Consider the following 15,737-nt stretch of genomic DNA (forward strand, 5'->3'; position numbering starts at 1 on the left):
TACAGTAGGGGTGCTCGAACTTTAACAGCGTTTAGCGGCCATCTTGGTTACGCAAAAGCTGTCAAATTTGGCAAAAATGCTTATATTTAGTCTAGACATTTCACCACGGAACCCTACACGTTTCAACAACACAATGAAAAATGTGTGTGTGTGTCGGTTCCTTTCACTCATTGATGTAGTTGACACTATTCAAGTCTATTATGAAATTACTGACATAAGATTTTTATATTTTCCAGCCCTACACACAAATGACAGTAACATCAGACGAGGAGGAAGCAGCAAGGAAAACTACAGAAGAATCATTTTCCAAAGACCTCACCACCAAACTCGGCAGCTTGACCGAGAATGGTGAAACTCACGAGAACAAAATAGACCACTTGGACAAGAAGATACAGAAACAACAGGTAAGGTCGGAAAATTAAAATTTGAAAACGAAACGCTAAGCTGTAGCTCTAATAAATAGAAGTCTTGTAGTTTGTAGAATTTGGGCTTTAAATATTATCTAATAGTCTGCTATTTATAATCAACTAGTTATGTATTACAAATATTATATTTAGATACGAAAGTATATTTTTGTTATTTGTATTTAGGTTATTGTTAAAATACTTAGGTAATTTGAATAAGAGATACCTACCTATTTTCTTATAGTTGATTGATTTTGCATTATTTATTTAAGTAATGAAATATGTAGTTTTTAATAAATTATAAGGTTACCTACTTAATCGAAATATGTATATTTAAGTACCTACCTAGTTTTCTTTGATGTGTATTTTAAATATTTTTTTACTATTATAAAAGTAGGTAACAAAACTTTAGAAAAAATAAGTAAGTAACATTCAGCTGTTGAATTTTTTCAGTAATGTTATTTTGTTATATAAACGTAAAAGTTATAAAAAAATATGTATTAATATTAATGCTTGAGTAACTTTGGTTATGGTGTATAAATTAAGTCTGGTTATGGGATATCACTTCTCAAAATTCATAAACCTCTTAACTCTGTGAAGGAAAACGGGATTTAGTGATTGATATTTTTTCTTGTAAAACTTTGTCTAATCGCGATGCTATACACACCTATATATAATCCGTACAAAATGACTCCTCACGTGCTATTTTAACTCTACGGGTCAACTGTCATGTGAAAAGTACGGTTCATCTATAACATAAGGACTAAAATCGTACTTTTGACATGAATTTTGACACAAAAAGGTAAAATGGCGCGTGAGGAGTTAAATTTTACGCGTTATAAAACAGGAACAGGCGACACAAACAGGGCAATTTGTCTAGTTGGTACTCTATCTGTGATGTCGAAACGACGTTAGGCCGCAATTACACCTGTTAGTTTTACTCACGTAAGTTTCTTACATAATTAATTTGCAACAAAACTAATGTATATGTTCTTACAAACTAATCTTATAAACTAATGTATGTGTTTACATTAGTAAAGTCGCAAGTTACTTACGTGAGTAAAACTTACAGATGCAATTGCGGCTTTATTATGCGTCCAAACTTACAATGGTAAAGCCATATTTATTGAAAAAAAATTTGATGTATCTCTACAAATAATAACTAATAACATAAGTCTCAGTCCTAGAACATCGATTGAGAATAGTATATTAACAATATATTGAATTAAAATATAATATTTCTAGTTTTCCTAGTCGTTACAACACGAAGGATTTTTTTTACATTATCAGTGTAAAACTTCATTTTGTCGACGAATTGTCACTATTTTGACCATAACAAAAGACTCAAATCTCTTTTACTTTTTCAAGAGATTGTGAGCTCTACTAAGCCTGTTTTCCGAATTATTTTAACTTTTCGGTTTTGGTAAACAATAAACAACACACATGTCACATTTTAATAAGGTCAGAAAAAATATTTTCAAGAAATAATTTTGTAAAATGGTAAAATTACTTAACTGATTTCTCATAAAATCTTTATAGAACCGCCATTTTTTTACACCAAATGGTAGATGTATGATGAAAAGACAATAAAAAAATTATTAAAAATTAAGACAAGAACAACGAATATATTATAATGATTTATTTTTGTCTTTATTGGATTGTAGACCGAAAATCTGACATGAGCGTTTAGCGTAAGGCTGCTATAACTTAAAATATGCTTTCTAATGCTTGTAATGTAAAAAATCTCTTCCTTATTTATCTCTCCATGACTTAACAATGTTCAAAAATTAGCTGTTTTTTTTAAATAGAACAAAAGTAGATTTGTTTAGTTATCAATATTGTTGTTATGTACAAGTATTTATTCTTCTTGCATCAATAAAATATATTTATCTAAATATATATTTTGCCTTTTATTTGCACGGCGCCACCTTGTGTAGAAAGCTTTTTGCAGTGCACTTTGCATGTATTTACGGTTAAAGATATTTCTTGATAAATTCAAAATTGATGTGATACTTATTAAAATAATTTTTGTTTGTTTTTCAACTATCTAACTATGTATAATTATTTAAATAGAACATTTAATTAATCATTCATTTTTGTTTTTTCTAATGTTTTTTATTATTTCCTCATTAATTAATGAAAATAGTTTTAGGAACTACTACATGAATCTTAAGTTTATTTAACAATAAATTGATCTTTATTTGTAATAAATACGAAAAAATGATTTTTGTAAATTATAAGGAATTTACAAAAACATATACCTACATTATTATTATGAGAGAAATAATTTGTAACAGAAAGGAAACAAAAAATATCAATGAATACAAAAATCTTAACTTGTAATTAAATACACAAGTATATTATAAAATGTATTCTTGTAAATGATTCCAAAAGTACGTTGAATTCTAAAACATTTTATAACAATGTGCAATATTTGAATGCGAAAAATAGTTTTTAAATAGATATAAAAATATTATGTAGTAGTTCCAAAAACTTCATCAGCCATTTGTGTGTGTGTGTAAATAACATTAAACAAAGATGGCCGCGGCTACATTGCAGGCTCGCACTAACGAGGATTGGCCTGACGGGCACTTTGACGATGCTCACACCAAGGTGATTGTTTTACACTCGATTACAAATAACTTTACACTTAATTACAAATAACTTTACACTTAATTACAAATAACTTTACACTAAATTACTAATAACTTTACACTAAATTACAAATACTTTTTACTGTAAATTATGATTTTCGGTTTACATTAGTTTACCTAATGAGAAAATGTGGCTCATTCTGCTGTACACAATCTCTAAATTAAAATGAAAGGTCTAATGGGTCTAAATGTATTGCTATCCCTTTCACAATGCTCCTTGCGGAAACGGATGGCACTAGATTTAGACAGGTCCATTAGTTTAGAAATTATGTACATTTTATTATTAACAACACTGTCGTACTTTTAATAGCTAGAAATGAGTAGAGCAAAATGAACTCACTCGCCATATTTGCTCTGTGTCAACTGTCATGTCAAAAGTACGGTCCACTTTAAATTAAGGACTAAAATCGTATTTTAAAATGACAGTTGACACTTGGAGCTAAAATGGCGAGCGAGATCTCAAATGTATGCACTATCTCTGTTGCTCGCTATCAATATTCTAGATTTTGATCTCGCTTGTATAGGTAGACCAAGCATTTCTGAGAGAGGTAGCGAAAGAAAATATTTTATTTCCGTATCTAAGGCTAGCTTTATTATTTAGCTTAGCTATAGTTAGTAACAATAGCATAATATAAATATTGTTAATTAAGAAAAAATGCAAACCGAAAATTGATTGCCCGTAAATTTTAAAATTGCACGCATGCTTAATCTTTTCACTATAACAATTTGTAACTAAAAGTGCCTATTTAACTAATAGAAAGTTAAATCCATTATCGATTGCGAACTAAACAATTACGTCATTCCTAGCTTTCGAAATATGATTTTTAGTAAATTAGTAGATGAGACAACTTGAAATTACACAAATTGTCATTTGTTACAAAACTCGCAGAGATAATGGAGTTGACTCTTAAATAACGTCATCAAAACTTAAATAATCCTAAAACAAACTTAACAATAGGAAGTCCTGCGTTTCGAGCGGGAACTCCTGCAATTAGAACAAGAAGAGCTGCGAAGACAACGAGAAAACCTTTTGAGAGACCAGAATAGAATCATCCAGAAATCCGTCCAGGACATTTCAACCGCTGGAGTACCAGAAAAACCTATAGTTCCACGAAATAAACCCACCAATCATAACTACAGACATTCAATGCCAAATTTATTAGTAAGCGAGAACTATATCCCCCCACCAGTCATCCCTAAAACTGTTCCAATGGATGAGAACATGAAGAGAAAGCCTTTCGTCTCTGAGGCACATATACAAAGTCATTTTGGTGTGGAAGAAAGTAGGAAGGTTTTGTTTGACGATAAGATGAAGTACGCCGACGTGAGGAGACCTGTTCCTAATGTGACGAGACCTCCTCAGCCCATACTGCCTCCGAAGCCTAGGAGTCGGGATTCCATCGAAAGGGAGATTACTATGAGGTTGGTAAAATTTTGCTGTTTAATTTTATAGTAAGTATGATTTTATCTCTGTTCAAAAAAATCTTTTAACTTTTAAGAAAGTGGTCAACATGAAACCCATACTAAAATTTCCCCATGAGCATAATTCTTAGGGCCAGTTGTACATTAGGCGGTTAATGTAAAGTTACCGCTAAATTGAGATTTGATCATCAAAACAAAGGTAGATATTAGACAACAAAATTGAATTAACAAAATTAAATTCAGAGTATGTGACGCATTATATGCGTGTATTATAAAAAAAGACTAGGTGGATAGACGACATCAAACCAGTCGCATGGAGCCGCTGGATAGAGGCGGCACAAATCGTGACTTGTGGAAGTCCTATGTCCAGCAGTGGACGTCTATAGGTTGATAATGATTATAAAAAAACTAACATTTTGTAGGAGCAGTAGAGTGCCGTCTGCAGTAGAGTATGCGAACGTGGAGCGAACCTCCGCTCAACTGCGACAGAAATCTGCCAACGTAAATGGGCAGTACCAACATATGACCAGGCATACTTTGCAGGTAAGTTCTCTGTCTCTCTCTCTTTCTCTCCGTCGTATTTCTCGCTGCAAAGTTTCTACCGACCTCGCCAATTTTAGGGCCGCTCTGAACGTTGCCACTTGCGAAAGTTTGAGCTCGGTCATTGGTCGGTTGAAGAGAAGGTTCAGAGCGGTCATAAAAATTGACGAGGGCTACTAACTATGGGCCTCATCACTTATGATTCTGAGCGTTCTTAAAAGCTCAGAATCGCAGCGGGCGTTGGAGAAAGATAGCGCAGAGTTTTTCTACATGATCAAATCAGAAATGAAGGAGGATCCGTAGGAGAACCAGAGTTACCGACATAGCTCAAAGGGGTGGGAAGCTAAAGTTAAAATGTACATAGTTCGAAAAACCGAAAGACGTTGGGTCCCAAGTTGCTAGAATGGCGACCTCTCAAAAGAAAGCGCAGCGTTGACAGATCCATTACTAGTTGGACAGAAGACATCAAACGAGTCGCAAGTAGTCGCTAAATCTAGGCATTGCAAGACCGCGGCGTGTGAAAGTCCCTATGTCCAGCATGTGGAAGTTTACCGGTTGGCAACGATATTTCCAAAATTGATATTCATATTTCCAGGCTCTAAGCGCGGCGCCGACTCCTAAACTGATCTCAAACACGGAGTGGTTGCAGACGCGCCAGCAGCCGCCGCGCCCGAAGCCGGCCAACTTCAACTACAACCAGCATTGGCTCATACAGGTAGGTATGCTATGCCCATAGACCACCACCTATCTTCTTCTTCTCGCGTCGGTCCCTCAATTTTGAGGATCGTGTCTCCCTCGTGATAAAACCTTCTTAACGATGTTGCGCCATGTTTCCCAGTTGGAGGTCGTACGGAAGGCATTGCAGAAGGGTGTGTCGCCCGCTTCTCGTATCTGGTCGGACCAAAACGTCTCGGGTTTTGTCCGCGGGGTCTCTTTCCTCCGATCTTGCCAGTGATCAACAGTTTTTCCATGCTATTCGCGTTTTTCCTAGATAGATACCTATAGACGCCTAATAGAAGTCTATTCACGATCAAGCATGCACGACGCAGGACGACTCTCACGTACGTCCGCGCTATTCACTGTCTATCTGCACGACACGGGCGGTGGTGAAGGCGCTCGCCGGATGCAAAATTCGTCGTGCACATCCAGCAAACAATTAATAATAAATAATTATCGCTGTACGTCTAGCCTATTCACGGTCTTTTTGCATCGTGCATCGTGCTTGGCCTTTGCGGGACGTACAGCAATATGGGAAGTTAGCAAAAGCTGACAGTTTGGAAGGGACTATACTTATCAACTTGGCATGTGATTGGCAGGAAGCGGAACAGCGTCGGTTGCAGGAACAACGCAGTCCCGCACGAGTGGTGCCGCGGTACTCCCGCGACATGCCGCTCCGAGCGCATCAACTCAACAACACGTAAGATCCTCATTTTTGAGAGTTCCGTACTTCAAAAAAAAAACGGACCCTTATAGGATTACTTTTTTGTCTGTCTCTCTGTATCTGTCAAGAAACCTAAAGTGTACTTCCCACTGACCTAAAATCATGAAATTTGACAGAAAGCTTTTTTCTTTTATATATGTATATAGATTTTATTATTTATCTAGAACTCCAGAGAGACGTCCACTAAGGCCGGAGCTAGCGCGAGATGTGCCGCGCAGCGCGGAGCCTAGAGAAGACAAGATGCTGAGTGTGAGCGGACGGCGAAAGTGCTCACACTGTGGAGAAGAACTAGGTAAATGTTTCTTCTACCATCTCCTTCTCTTCTTATTTTCTTTGATGTAGGAGAAAGTGGTGTCTCCTTCAGCAAAATCAGCAGCTTTTCTGCATAAGACATCATATACGCTGTGACTTGGAACAAGACAGTTAAAACAAATTTTATTCTTTACAAAGGACTGACGTTCTACCTATTGTATAGAAGCAGTCGTTACTTTGCGGAAGTCCATGATACACAATGAACCAAAAGCTTAACTTGCTATAATCCGCTGAAACAGGTCGAATCTGTATGGTGCAACATGCAGCACCATACAGATTCGACCTGTTTCAGCGGATTATAGCAAATTAAGCTTTTGGTTCATTAACGTTCTACCGGCAGCTGAATAAAACCATGACAGTTCTGATTGTAGTGCCCACTTTTCTTACAGTAATACCAGATGTATAGTGTTCTGGAGTGAAAAAAATTCTTTCATCTTTCAGGGGATTTGGTTTGAGGTTTAGAACCCACCATATTGGATAGATTGCGACAATGTCATATGTACAAGTTAAAAATAAGTAAGATAAAGTATAATATATATAAAGCAATAAGGAGGCGTATTAGCGGCATGAATGTCAGATGAAAGTCAGTTTGTCTAGCGATAATTTTTTCTTAGACTTGAAAATCAATGCATTTAGTACTATGAAAGAATAAATTGACGCAAGCAAAATGAGCTGTAGCTTTTTGTTAGTTTTAAAGAATCAGTTAAATGATGAAGGCAGCATTTATAGATTTCTTATCTGTTTTTTCCCCAGGTCGCGGCGCCGCCATGATCATCGAGTCTCTCTCGCTGTGCTACCACGTGTGGTGCTTCACGTGCGCCGTGTGCGGCTGCGCGCTGGGCGACGGGCGCGCTGGTGCCGACGTGCGCGTGCGCGCGCGCCGTTTGCACTGCCACCACTGCTACTCCTCCGACGACGGCTCCAAGTACAGCTGCGTGTGAACACGGCCTTACCAGCTACGTGTGTACACGCCAATACAGTGCGGTTTTGTGTTAACACATATTTATATCAAGTTTACTTGATCTTATAATGCAACTGCGGGCGAACACGGCATTATAGTGAGGTACAACTCTGTATGTACCGGATCTAAAAGTGTAACGTACGCGCGCGAGCGAGACGCCTGCATTGCCATTACTGTCACTCTTCTGATGACGTCTCCGAGTACTCGGAGTACGTGTGAACACGACCTTAGGGTGCAGCTGCGTATGCACATAACCTTATAATGACATGCTATCATACTGCATGAGTAATGTGAACTTTATTAACACTTATGGATATCAGGCCGACACTTGCAAAAGTAGAGGTCTTTAGTATTATAGTGACCTAACCCACGAAATTTTAAAAACTGTAACACGTGTTAAGAATCACAAGAACTTTTAAAAAAACCTGAGTGAACAAGGGTTTTCAAAAATAATTTTGGAGCTAAAGTGACTCACGAATTTGTAAACGAAGTTGCCTCTAAGTTTGGAAATTTTGCAATAATTGTGACACATAAATTAACTTTTTATATGTACCTCTGTTAAATTAATGAAGAGTTGTATGAATTCTTTTTTTTTTTCTTTTTTTTTTTTTTTTTTTAAAGAATATTAGCCTTGTTAAATGACTAATACTCTCCTTTCCTCTCCAACTAAGCGTCAGGCTTGTGCTAGGAGTAGGTACGACAATAGTGCAACGGGTGGGGTTTGAACCGGCGACCTTTCGGTTTTCAGTCCACTCCTTTACCGGTTGAGCTATTGAGGCTTTTAAGAATTGAATTGGCCAACAGCTGGTCAACAGTTAGCCAAATCATATTTTCTGGATTATAGCAAATTAAGCTTTGTTATTCCTTGTATATCATGGACTTCCTCGAAGTAACACTTCTATCCAACAAGTGGACATTAATCTCAAAACCTTATCCCCTGAAAGACCAATCCCTCCTTAGAAGCGCGCGCGCATTGTCGCGTGATGACGTCACGCGTTTGTATGCGCGCGCGCTCGCACCACCACGTCTCTGGACTCAGCTCGCTCTGAGCCTGATTGCACGCGCACCTTTCATTTACACACCCACACTCCACTCCTTTACTACCCTCATACCCTCATCTCTGTTATTCATTTACCCAAAATGTTAATCCAAAAAGCTTAAAAGTTTTTTTTAGGAACTTCAAAAATTAAAACTAAACTTTTGACAAGAATAAATATTATAAGCCTTTTTTTGCGTAAGTAAAAAGAAAATGGGAGACTTGATAGTAGATTTTAATTTTGTCAATGTAGTCACAAGAGTTATTAACTCTTGTACAATAAAAATAGTTTTTTAGAGTTCCGTATATAGAAGCACTTTGTTGTCTGTCTGTCAAGAAAACCTATAGGGTACTTCCCGTTGACCTAGAATCATGAAATTTGGCAGATAGGTAGGTCTTATAACAGACATTCGGCGAAAAATCTAAAAACCGTGAATTTTTGGTTACATTATTAAAAAGCATGAACAAATAATATAGTATTTTCAATTTTCAATGTGAGATAACTATATCAAATGGGGTATCATATGAAATGGCTTTACCTGTACATTCTAAAACAGATTTTTTATGCATAATAGTTTTTGCATAAAAAATTTATCGTGCAAAATGTCGAAAAAAATACCTCAGTACGGAACCCCCTCGGTGCGTGAGTTTGACTCGCACTTGGCAGGTTTTTTTAGTAACTTTAAAAACTAAACTAAACTTGACAAAATTAATAAATAGTATAAGTTATATTGTGTACAGTTAAAAGAAAATGGGGACTTGATAGTTTTAATTTGTCAATGTGGTCTAATAACTTGTGCATTATAAAAATGTTTTTTTTATTACACCCGTATTGTTGAAGATGTTTTTGACGATTTTCGGTTTTTAATTGTGTTTTTTTTTCTGTTGCCTGAATAAAAAATAACATGGCTTTCATTTAAATCGGAAATCTCATAACTTACGCCACTTTTAGAGTCATACCTTTTAGTTTTTTAAAGTTTGGTAAAAAATTATATTAATTATTTTAAGGATGTGGATCAAAACTTTGGAAAAGTTGTTTTTTTTTCTCTTAAAAAGTCATGTTTTTTTTTTACTCGAATAGTAATGAAAGATTCTTGACTTTTATGTACGATTTTTGAACGATTGTTATGTTTAATTTCATTGTGATTTTTCTAATTATTAACTACCTTTACAATAAAAAATAAGTACTAATTTTCGTTGTATAAAAATAATATTTTTCATAAAAATATACTTAGTAAATATAAAAATTATTAATTAAAATACGAAGTCTACACTTATGAATGGTATTTTTTGGTTTTAATTCAAAAGATAAAAAGTTAAAACCAAATCATATAATAGGTTTTGATTTTAATATACAAAGACTTTACTAATATTTTAGTTTAACGTTAAAACTTCATACTTTATAATAACAAGTTTTTTTACGAAACACGTTTAAGAACAACTGATATTTTAAAAAAACGATTTTCAGTTCGCATGACGTAATAAGAAATCGATTATAATTCTCAGTTGTTTCAGAACATCGGTTTTGTTCATTGTAATAATAATACTTGGACGATCTAACCTAATATGTCAATTCTTCAGAGAATTAATAACTTCGACGTTTACATATTTAGGCTATTTGATTTAGTATTATTTTCACCGATTTATCGATTAGAAGAAGCAATAATCGCAATAATTTTTGTTTTCTATTAAATAATTAATAGTACACGTTTTCGTTTCCACTTATTTTGTGCCATGCCATAACGTGTTGAACTATTTTTAATCGATGATTTACTTAACACTGATGTGATTATGATTTATATATTAATAAAATATTATTATATATTGTAAAAATGAGTCTGTATTCTGTAATATTTTTGTGTTATATAACATGTTACATTTAGTTCAAATGTGTTCGTAGACATTTTATTATATAACGTAACTTTGTGTTACTTAAGTGCATACAGACTCTAGCTTGCAGTTACGAGCGAGTTGCGATATAAATGTGCCTAAGAAATACGACCTATGTTATAATGCTATGCAGTAATATTACAAGTGTTATATAACTTGATAAAAATGTTACATAGCCTGGATTCAGCTTAAAGAAAGTGTATTTAAAATACAGTATGGGGGAGCTTGTATAATTTTGTAAATAATTTTAATTTATATCCTAGAGTGTGTTAATTTAGCTTTAATAGAGTATTTTAGGGTTAATATTTGAACATTTAATTCAAAAAATGGTTATTGTTTTTATTATTGTATATTATTGTCGTTTTGTATTGCATCATTTTAACTTAGTATTTTTGTATAATTTGTGCCAAAAAATCCTACAGAATTTCGTTAATCCTTTTCGTTTCTTGTTCAAACACAAAAGCGAGTATTTTATCATCTTAAATTACTTCTACTTAATTTTTCGGCACAAATTATACAGTTATACAAAATATAAGGGTAAGACTACACTGTCAATACTAATTTTCTTTATTTATAGTCACAATTAAAATAGCATTGTGTTAAATACTTATAATTTGATAATAATGCCAACTGTACACAAAACAATAACTTTCTTATCAGTCTTTCTTTACAAGCATTTCGATTCAATCCTTGTACCAAACGTAGTTGTTCAATAATTATGCATCTTCCTCGGGAAAGGCAAAGGTCGTAGATCATACAGCCTGGTAAATTGTAGGTGATTTTTCTTGTGTACTTGCACAGAAAGTTAAGAGATTGTGTCAACACCTCCTAATGCAGGAAATATCAATTTTATGTTCTAAAATACATACGTTTTGTGCGTATAATTATGATTACTAAATTGAAAAAAATATGCCTTGTTCTTTGAAGTCAGTTAATTTGTGTACAGAATTGGTTTAATATTTATTGATAGTATAGTGATGCCCCAAATATCGTCTATATTGTAATTATACTGATTTCGATCAACCCTGTACATTGTATATGTGAGTAACTACAACGTATATCAATAAAATATTACGAACTTACTCAATCTTTTATTTTGAACTAACTAGCTTATGCCCGCGACTTGTCCGAGTGGAAAGCACAAATTTCAAACCTCTATTGAATTTTCAAAATCCGTCCGTGTCCACGTCATAACCATCTAGTTTGAGCTGTACGTTGGTCTGTACCTTATATATATACACACACACAGTCTTTATTTTCAGTAATAAAGACTGAACTGACTACATACCTATCTTGACGAATTACTTTAGGTACCTACCTATGCTAATTCGTACTCCGCAGTGCCACAATTCAAGATTAGTTCCCATCTAGGGGTTGTACCCGTTGAGTCACACTCCCGTGAGTAACACTGGGGCTGAGATCTTTAGAGCGCACTTTGACTTTGCTCAGACTTAAGATTGAGTTAAAATGAGACAGATTTATGTGAGGTTTTTTTTTTTATTGATCACGTAAATTTCAATGATACATTTAAAATATACAAGTTCGCCATCCTCTAGAAACTGTTGAAGTTTATGTGAGGATGGTGAGTTCGCGTTATACAAATTTAATACAAAATAGGTTAAAAACTGTTATATAAATAAAAGCTGTTAATTCATATTTGTACATATAAATATCGCGACATGAAACACTTCCTAGACCTAGACTAGGCATCCAAAGATGCACCTAGATCCAGGAAGTGTATAGCTCTTGTCTCGTTTTAAGTCAGAATCATCACTATACATCTCACTATAAGACTCAACGGAAAAAATCCTCTTAAGTCACACTGGGACTCAAGAGGAATTTTATTTTCCTGTTGAGTCACGCACATATTGCAAGCGTAGCAAGTGTTTACTACAGAAATCTTCCAAATACATTTTTATTATAAGTAAATAGGTAGGTATCTATAGATCTAGATATTCCAGTTCTGGAGAGCTGAATTATTGACGGGCTGATTAAAAAAGAAGTGGGCATAATCGCATAGCTACTTACCGATGCAGACGCGGAAGTGCACAATTGTCATCATTAGCTGCTATTCCGTATTTCTGCCGACTCGCGGCATCAGCTTCAACTTATCTTTAGCAGGAATTGAGTATTGACCTTATACCGAGCGTAAGGTTACGATAACAACTAGGATTTACGTATAGATCGCGACAGGTCGACATGCCAATCGGGCAGTGGCGTGCACAGGAGTTCAAGCAAGGGTATGCATTTAGGTATGAACTTGTTTTACGGCAGGTTATAATGAAAAAGTAAGCATTGATTTCTTACAATGAGGGTAAGCAGTGCGTTTATGCTTCTATGAGCTGCACGCCACTGCAATCGGTGCATGGGGGGGAGAAGGCCCGCACACCCGCACGTCACCCAGGCTATCCCGGGGGCTGTGCGGGACTCTCCACTCCGATTGTCATGTCGACCTGTCGCGTCCTATACCTAGCCTCCATAGCTCAGCCACCACCGAGGACCACCATCATCATCATCATCATTTTAGCCTGTGGACGTCCTCCATGGCGCAGTGGTGAGCGTTGTGGTCTTATCAGTGGGAGGTGCCGGGTTCAATACTCAGCAGGGGAAACATGGAATTTTATATCTATGGTCTGGTTTGGTGGGAGGCTTCGACCGTGGCTAGTTACCACCCTGCCGGCAAAGTCGTGCCGCCAAGCGATTTAGCGTTTCGGTACGATGCCGTGTAGGAACCAAGGGGTATGGGTTTAATAAAAACTGCGATACCCCTTCCAGGTTAGCCCGCTCTCATCTTAGACTGCATCATCATTCATCACTTACCACCAGGTGAGCTAATAATGGCAACTTGTGTCTGATAAAAAATAAACCTAGCTTCCATAGCTCAGCCTTAGAGTCATAATCATCATCATCCCATCGGCGTCCACTACTGGGCATAGGTCTCCTTACAGAATGAGAAGATTAGGCCATAGTCTGCCACTCTGACCCAGTGAGGATTGGCAGACTTCATATACTTTTAAGAACGTTATGGAGAATCCCAGGCATGCAGGTTTTCTCGCAATGTTTTCCTTCCCTGTTAAAGAAATTGTTATTTAATTGCTTTAAAATTAAACGCACGTGACTTAGAAAATTATTAGAGGTGCCTGCCCCAGATTGAACCCCCGACCGAATACTAGGCATCACCACTTGAATAGGAATATATATGGATTTTTTTTAAAGAATATTAGCCATGTTTAATGACTAATATTCCCCTTGCCTCTCCAACTAAGCATCAAGCTTGTGCTAGGAGTAGCTACGACAATAGTGCAACGGGCGGGGCTTGAACCTTCGACCTTTCAGTTTTCAGTCCACTACTTTACCTGTTGAGCTATTGAGACTCTAAATTATTATTGTACGTATAGTCCTAATTCTGCTAGGTAGGTACACCCCAACCATTTCGAATTCAGGCTTTTCATATTTAGTTACAATCTACCAGACATGGACTTCGCCCCCATTGTCATGACATGAGTCCATGGGATCGCCACGACCTTGCCTTCCTCGGATAATTGTTTGTGCCCGATCATGGAAAATACCTAACTACTGTGACCGAACATTGTGATCATACAAAAGTACCTAACAAAGGTTTTCCTGAAATGTGGCTGGTGTACCTAATTGTATGGCAATTTGACCTTAATAGCTCGAGGGTTTAGGAGCTGGACTGTAAACCGAAAGGTCGTAGGTTCTAATGCTATCTAGTTGGATTTTGGATTTGACCCATTGGATTTCAAAATTATTTCACTTTTCAAATCGGGCACTTAAATGTATGTCAGTCAGAAGTGACGTAATAGGGATAATAACTGGGAATGAGGCACAAAGAATCGGGAGGTCCGGATTTCGATCCAGGGCACAAAACTCGCTCTCTCTAACTTTTCAGAGTCACGTATGTGCGTTTAAAAAATGAAATATCACTATCAGTACCTTAGTACCTTATAAATGCGAAAGTGTGTTTGTTTGTTGGTTTGTCCTTCAATCACGTCGCACGCGTGCAACAGATTGACGTGATATTTTATTTAATGGTATAGATAAAGACCTAGAGAGTGACATAGGCTAACTACTTTTTATCCCGGAAAATCAAAGAGTTTCCACGGGATTTTCAAATACCTAATTCCACGCGGACGAAGTCACTAAAACTAAAACTACAGGGCTTTAAACGCACCCTTTTCTGAGAAGTTACAATAAACACAGGAGAGTTTATTTTTAGAGTTTCGTAGGTTCCGTTCCGTTTTTGTGCGGGTGTGCGGAGCATCCCCACCCAGATTGCCATCTCGACCTATCGCGGACTATAGGTACCTATAGAAGTATAGATACTAGATACCTATTTGGTTGTTCAGTCTGCTAAACTACCTAAATCGTTGTGACTTAGCAATAATTATTAATGTACAGAATTATTTCATTGTTGTGTTTTTCTGCTCCCTTGTTTGTTTCCCACGATACTAGAGACTATTCGGTACATGATATTGACGGATAACCAAATTGCTGGCATTTTTATTCCACACAAGTTAGCGCTTGACTGCGATCTCACCTGATGGTAAGTGATGACTAATAATGCAGTCCAAGATGGAAGCCGGCTCAATTAAGTCATACCCCTGATCGGTTTCTATACATCATCGTACCGGAACGCTAAATCGCTCGGCAGCACGGTTTTGCCGCCAGGGTGGTAACTAGCCATGGCTGAACGGTGAAGGAAAACATTAAGTATGGGGAAACCTGCATCCCTGAGCATTCTCCATATCTAATATTCTCGGCGTGGTAGGTAGGAATGTGAAGTTTGCTAATCCGCGTACTTGACCAGCATGGTGGACTATGGCTTAAATACTTCTCATTCTGTGAGGAGACTCGTGTTCAGCAGTGGGCCATGAGGTACAGTTCGGTTATTGATAATTACATAAGTATACTTGTAGTCTGCGACAGGTTGAGATGGCAATCAGGGTATGAGGTGGGGGGACGTCCGCACACCCGCACGTCAGCCTCGGTTGCCCGCACCGGGTTAGCGCGGGGCTGTGCGGGTGTGCGGGGCATCCCCACCCCGGTTGCCATCTTA

The 15,737-nt window shown here is 36.7% G+C and overlaps 1 protein-coding gene across 5 annotated transcripts in view; it reads left to right on the forward strand.

Moving 5' to 3' along the window:
• smash (smallish) overlaps window positions 1–11,742 on the forward strand; it is a 224,825-nt gene extending 213,083 nt beyond the window's left edge. For 4 of the 5 annotated variants that reach the window (XM_034980114.2, XM_034980115.2, XM_069505873.1 and 1 more), the window contains 8 exons: window positions 237–404; window positions 2,964–3,017; window positions 4,017–4,480; window positions 4,903–5,023; window positions 5,616–5,735; window positions 6,337–6,437; window positions 6,626–6,753; window positions 7,527–11,742. In XM_034980114.2, the coding sequence (XP_034836005.1) occupies window positions 237–404; window positions 2,964–3,017; window positions 4,017–4,480; window positions 4,903–5,023; window positions 5,616–5,735; window positions 6,337–6,437; window positions 6,626–6,753; window positions 7,527–7,714 (1,344 nt within the window). In that variant the 3' untranslated portion in view covers window positions 7,715–11,742. The remainder of the gene's footprint in view (window positions 1–236; window positions 405–2,963; window positions 3,018–4,016; window positions 4,481–4,902; window positions 5,024–5,615; window positions 5,736–6,336; window positions 6,438–6,625; window positions 6,754–7,526) is intronic. The other variant, XM_069505874.1, reaches the window with a different exon arrangement.
• Window positions 11,743–15,737: the final 3,995 nt, after the last annotated feature.

The sequence above is a fragment of the Maniola hyperantus genome, chromosome 21 (assembly GCF_902806685.2).
Source record: "Maniola hyperantus chromosome 21, iAphHyp1.2, whole genome shotgun sequence".
NCBI lineage: Eukaryota > Metazoa > Arthropoda > Insecta > Lepidoptera > Nymphalidae > Maniola > Maniola hyperantus.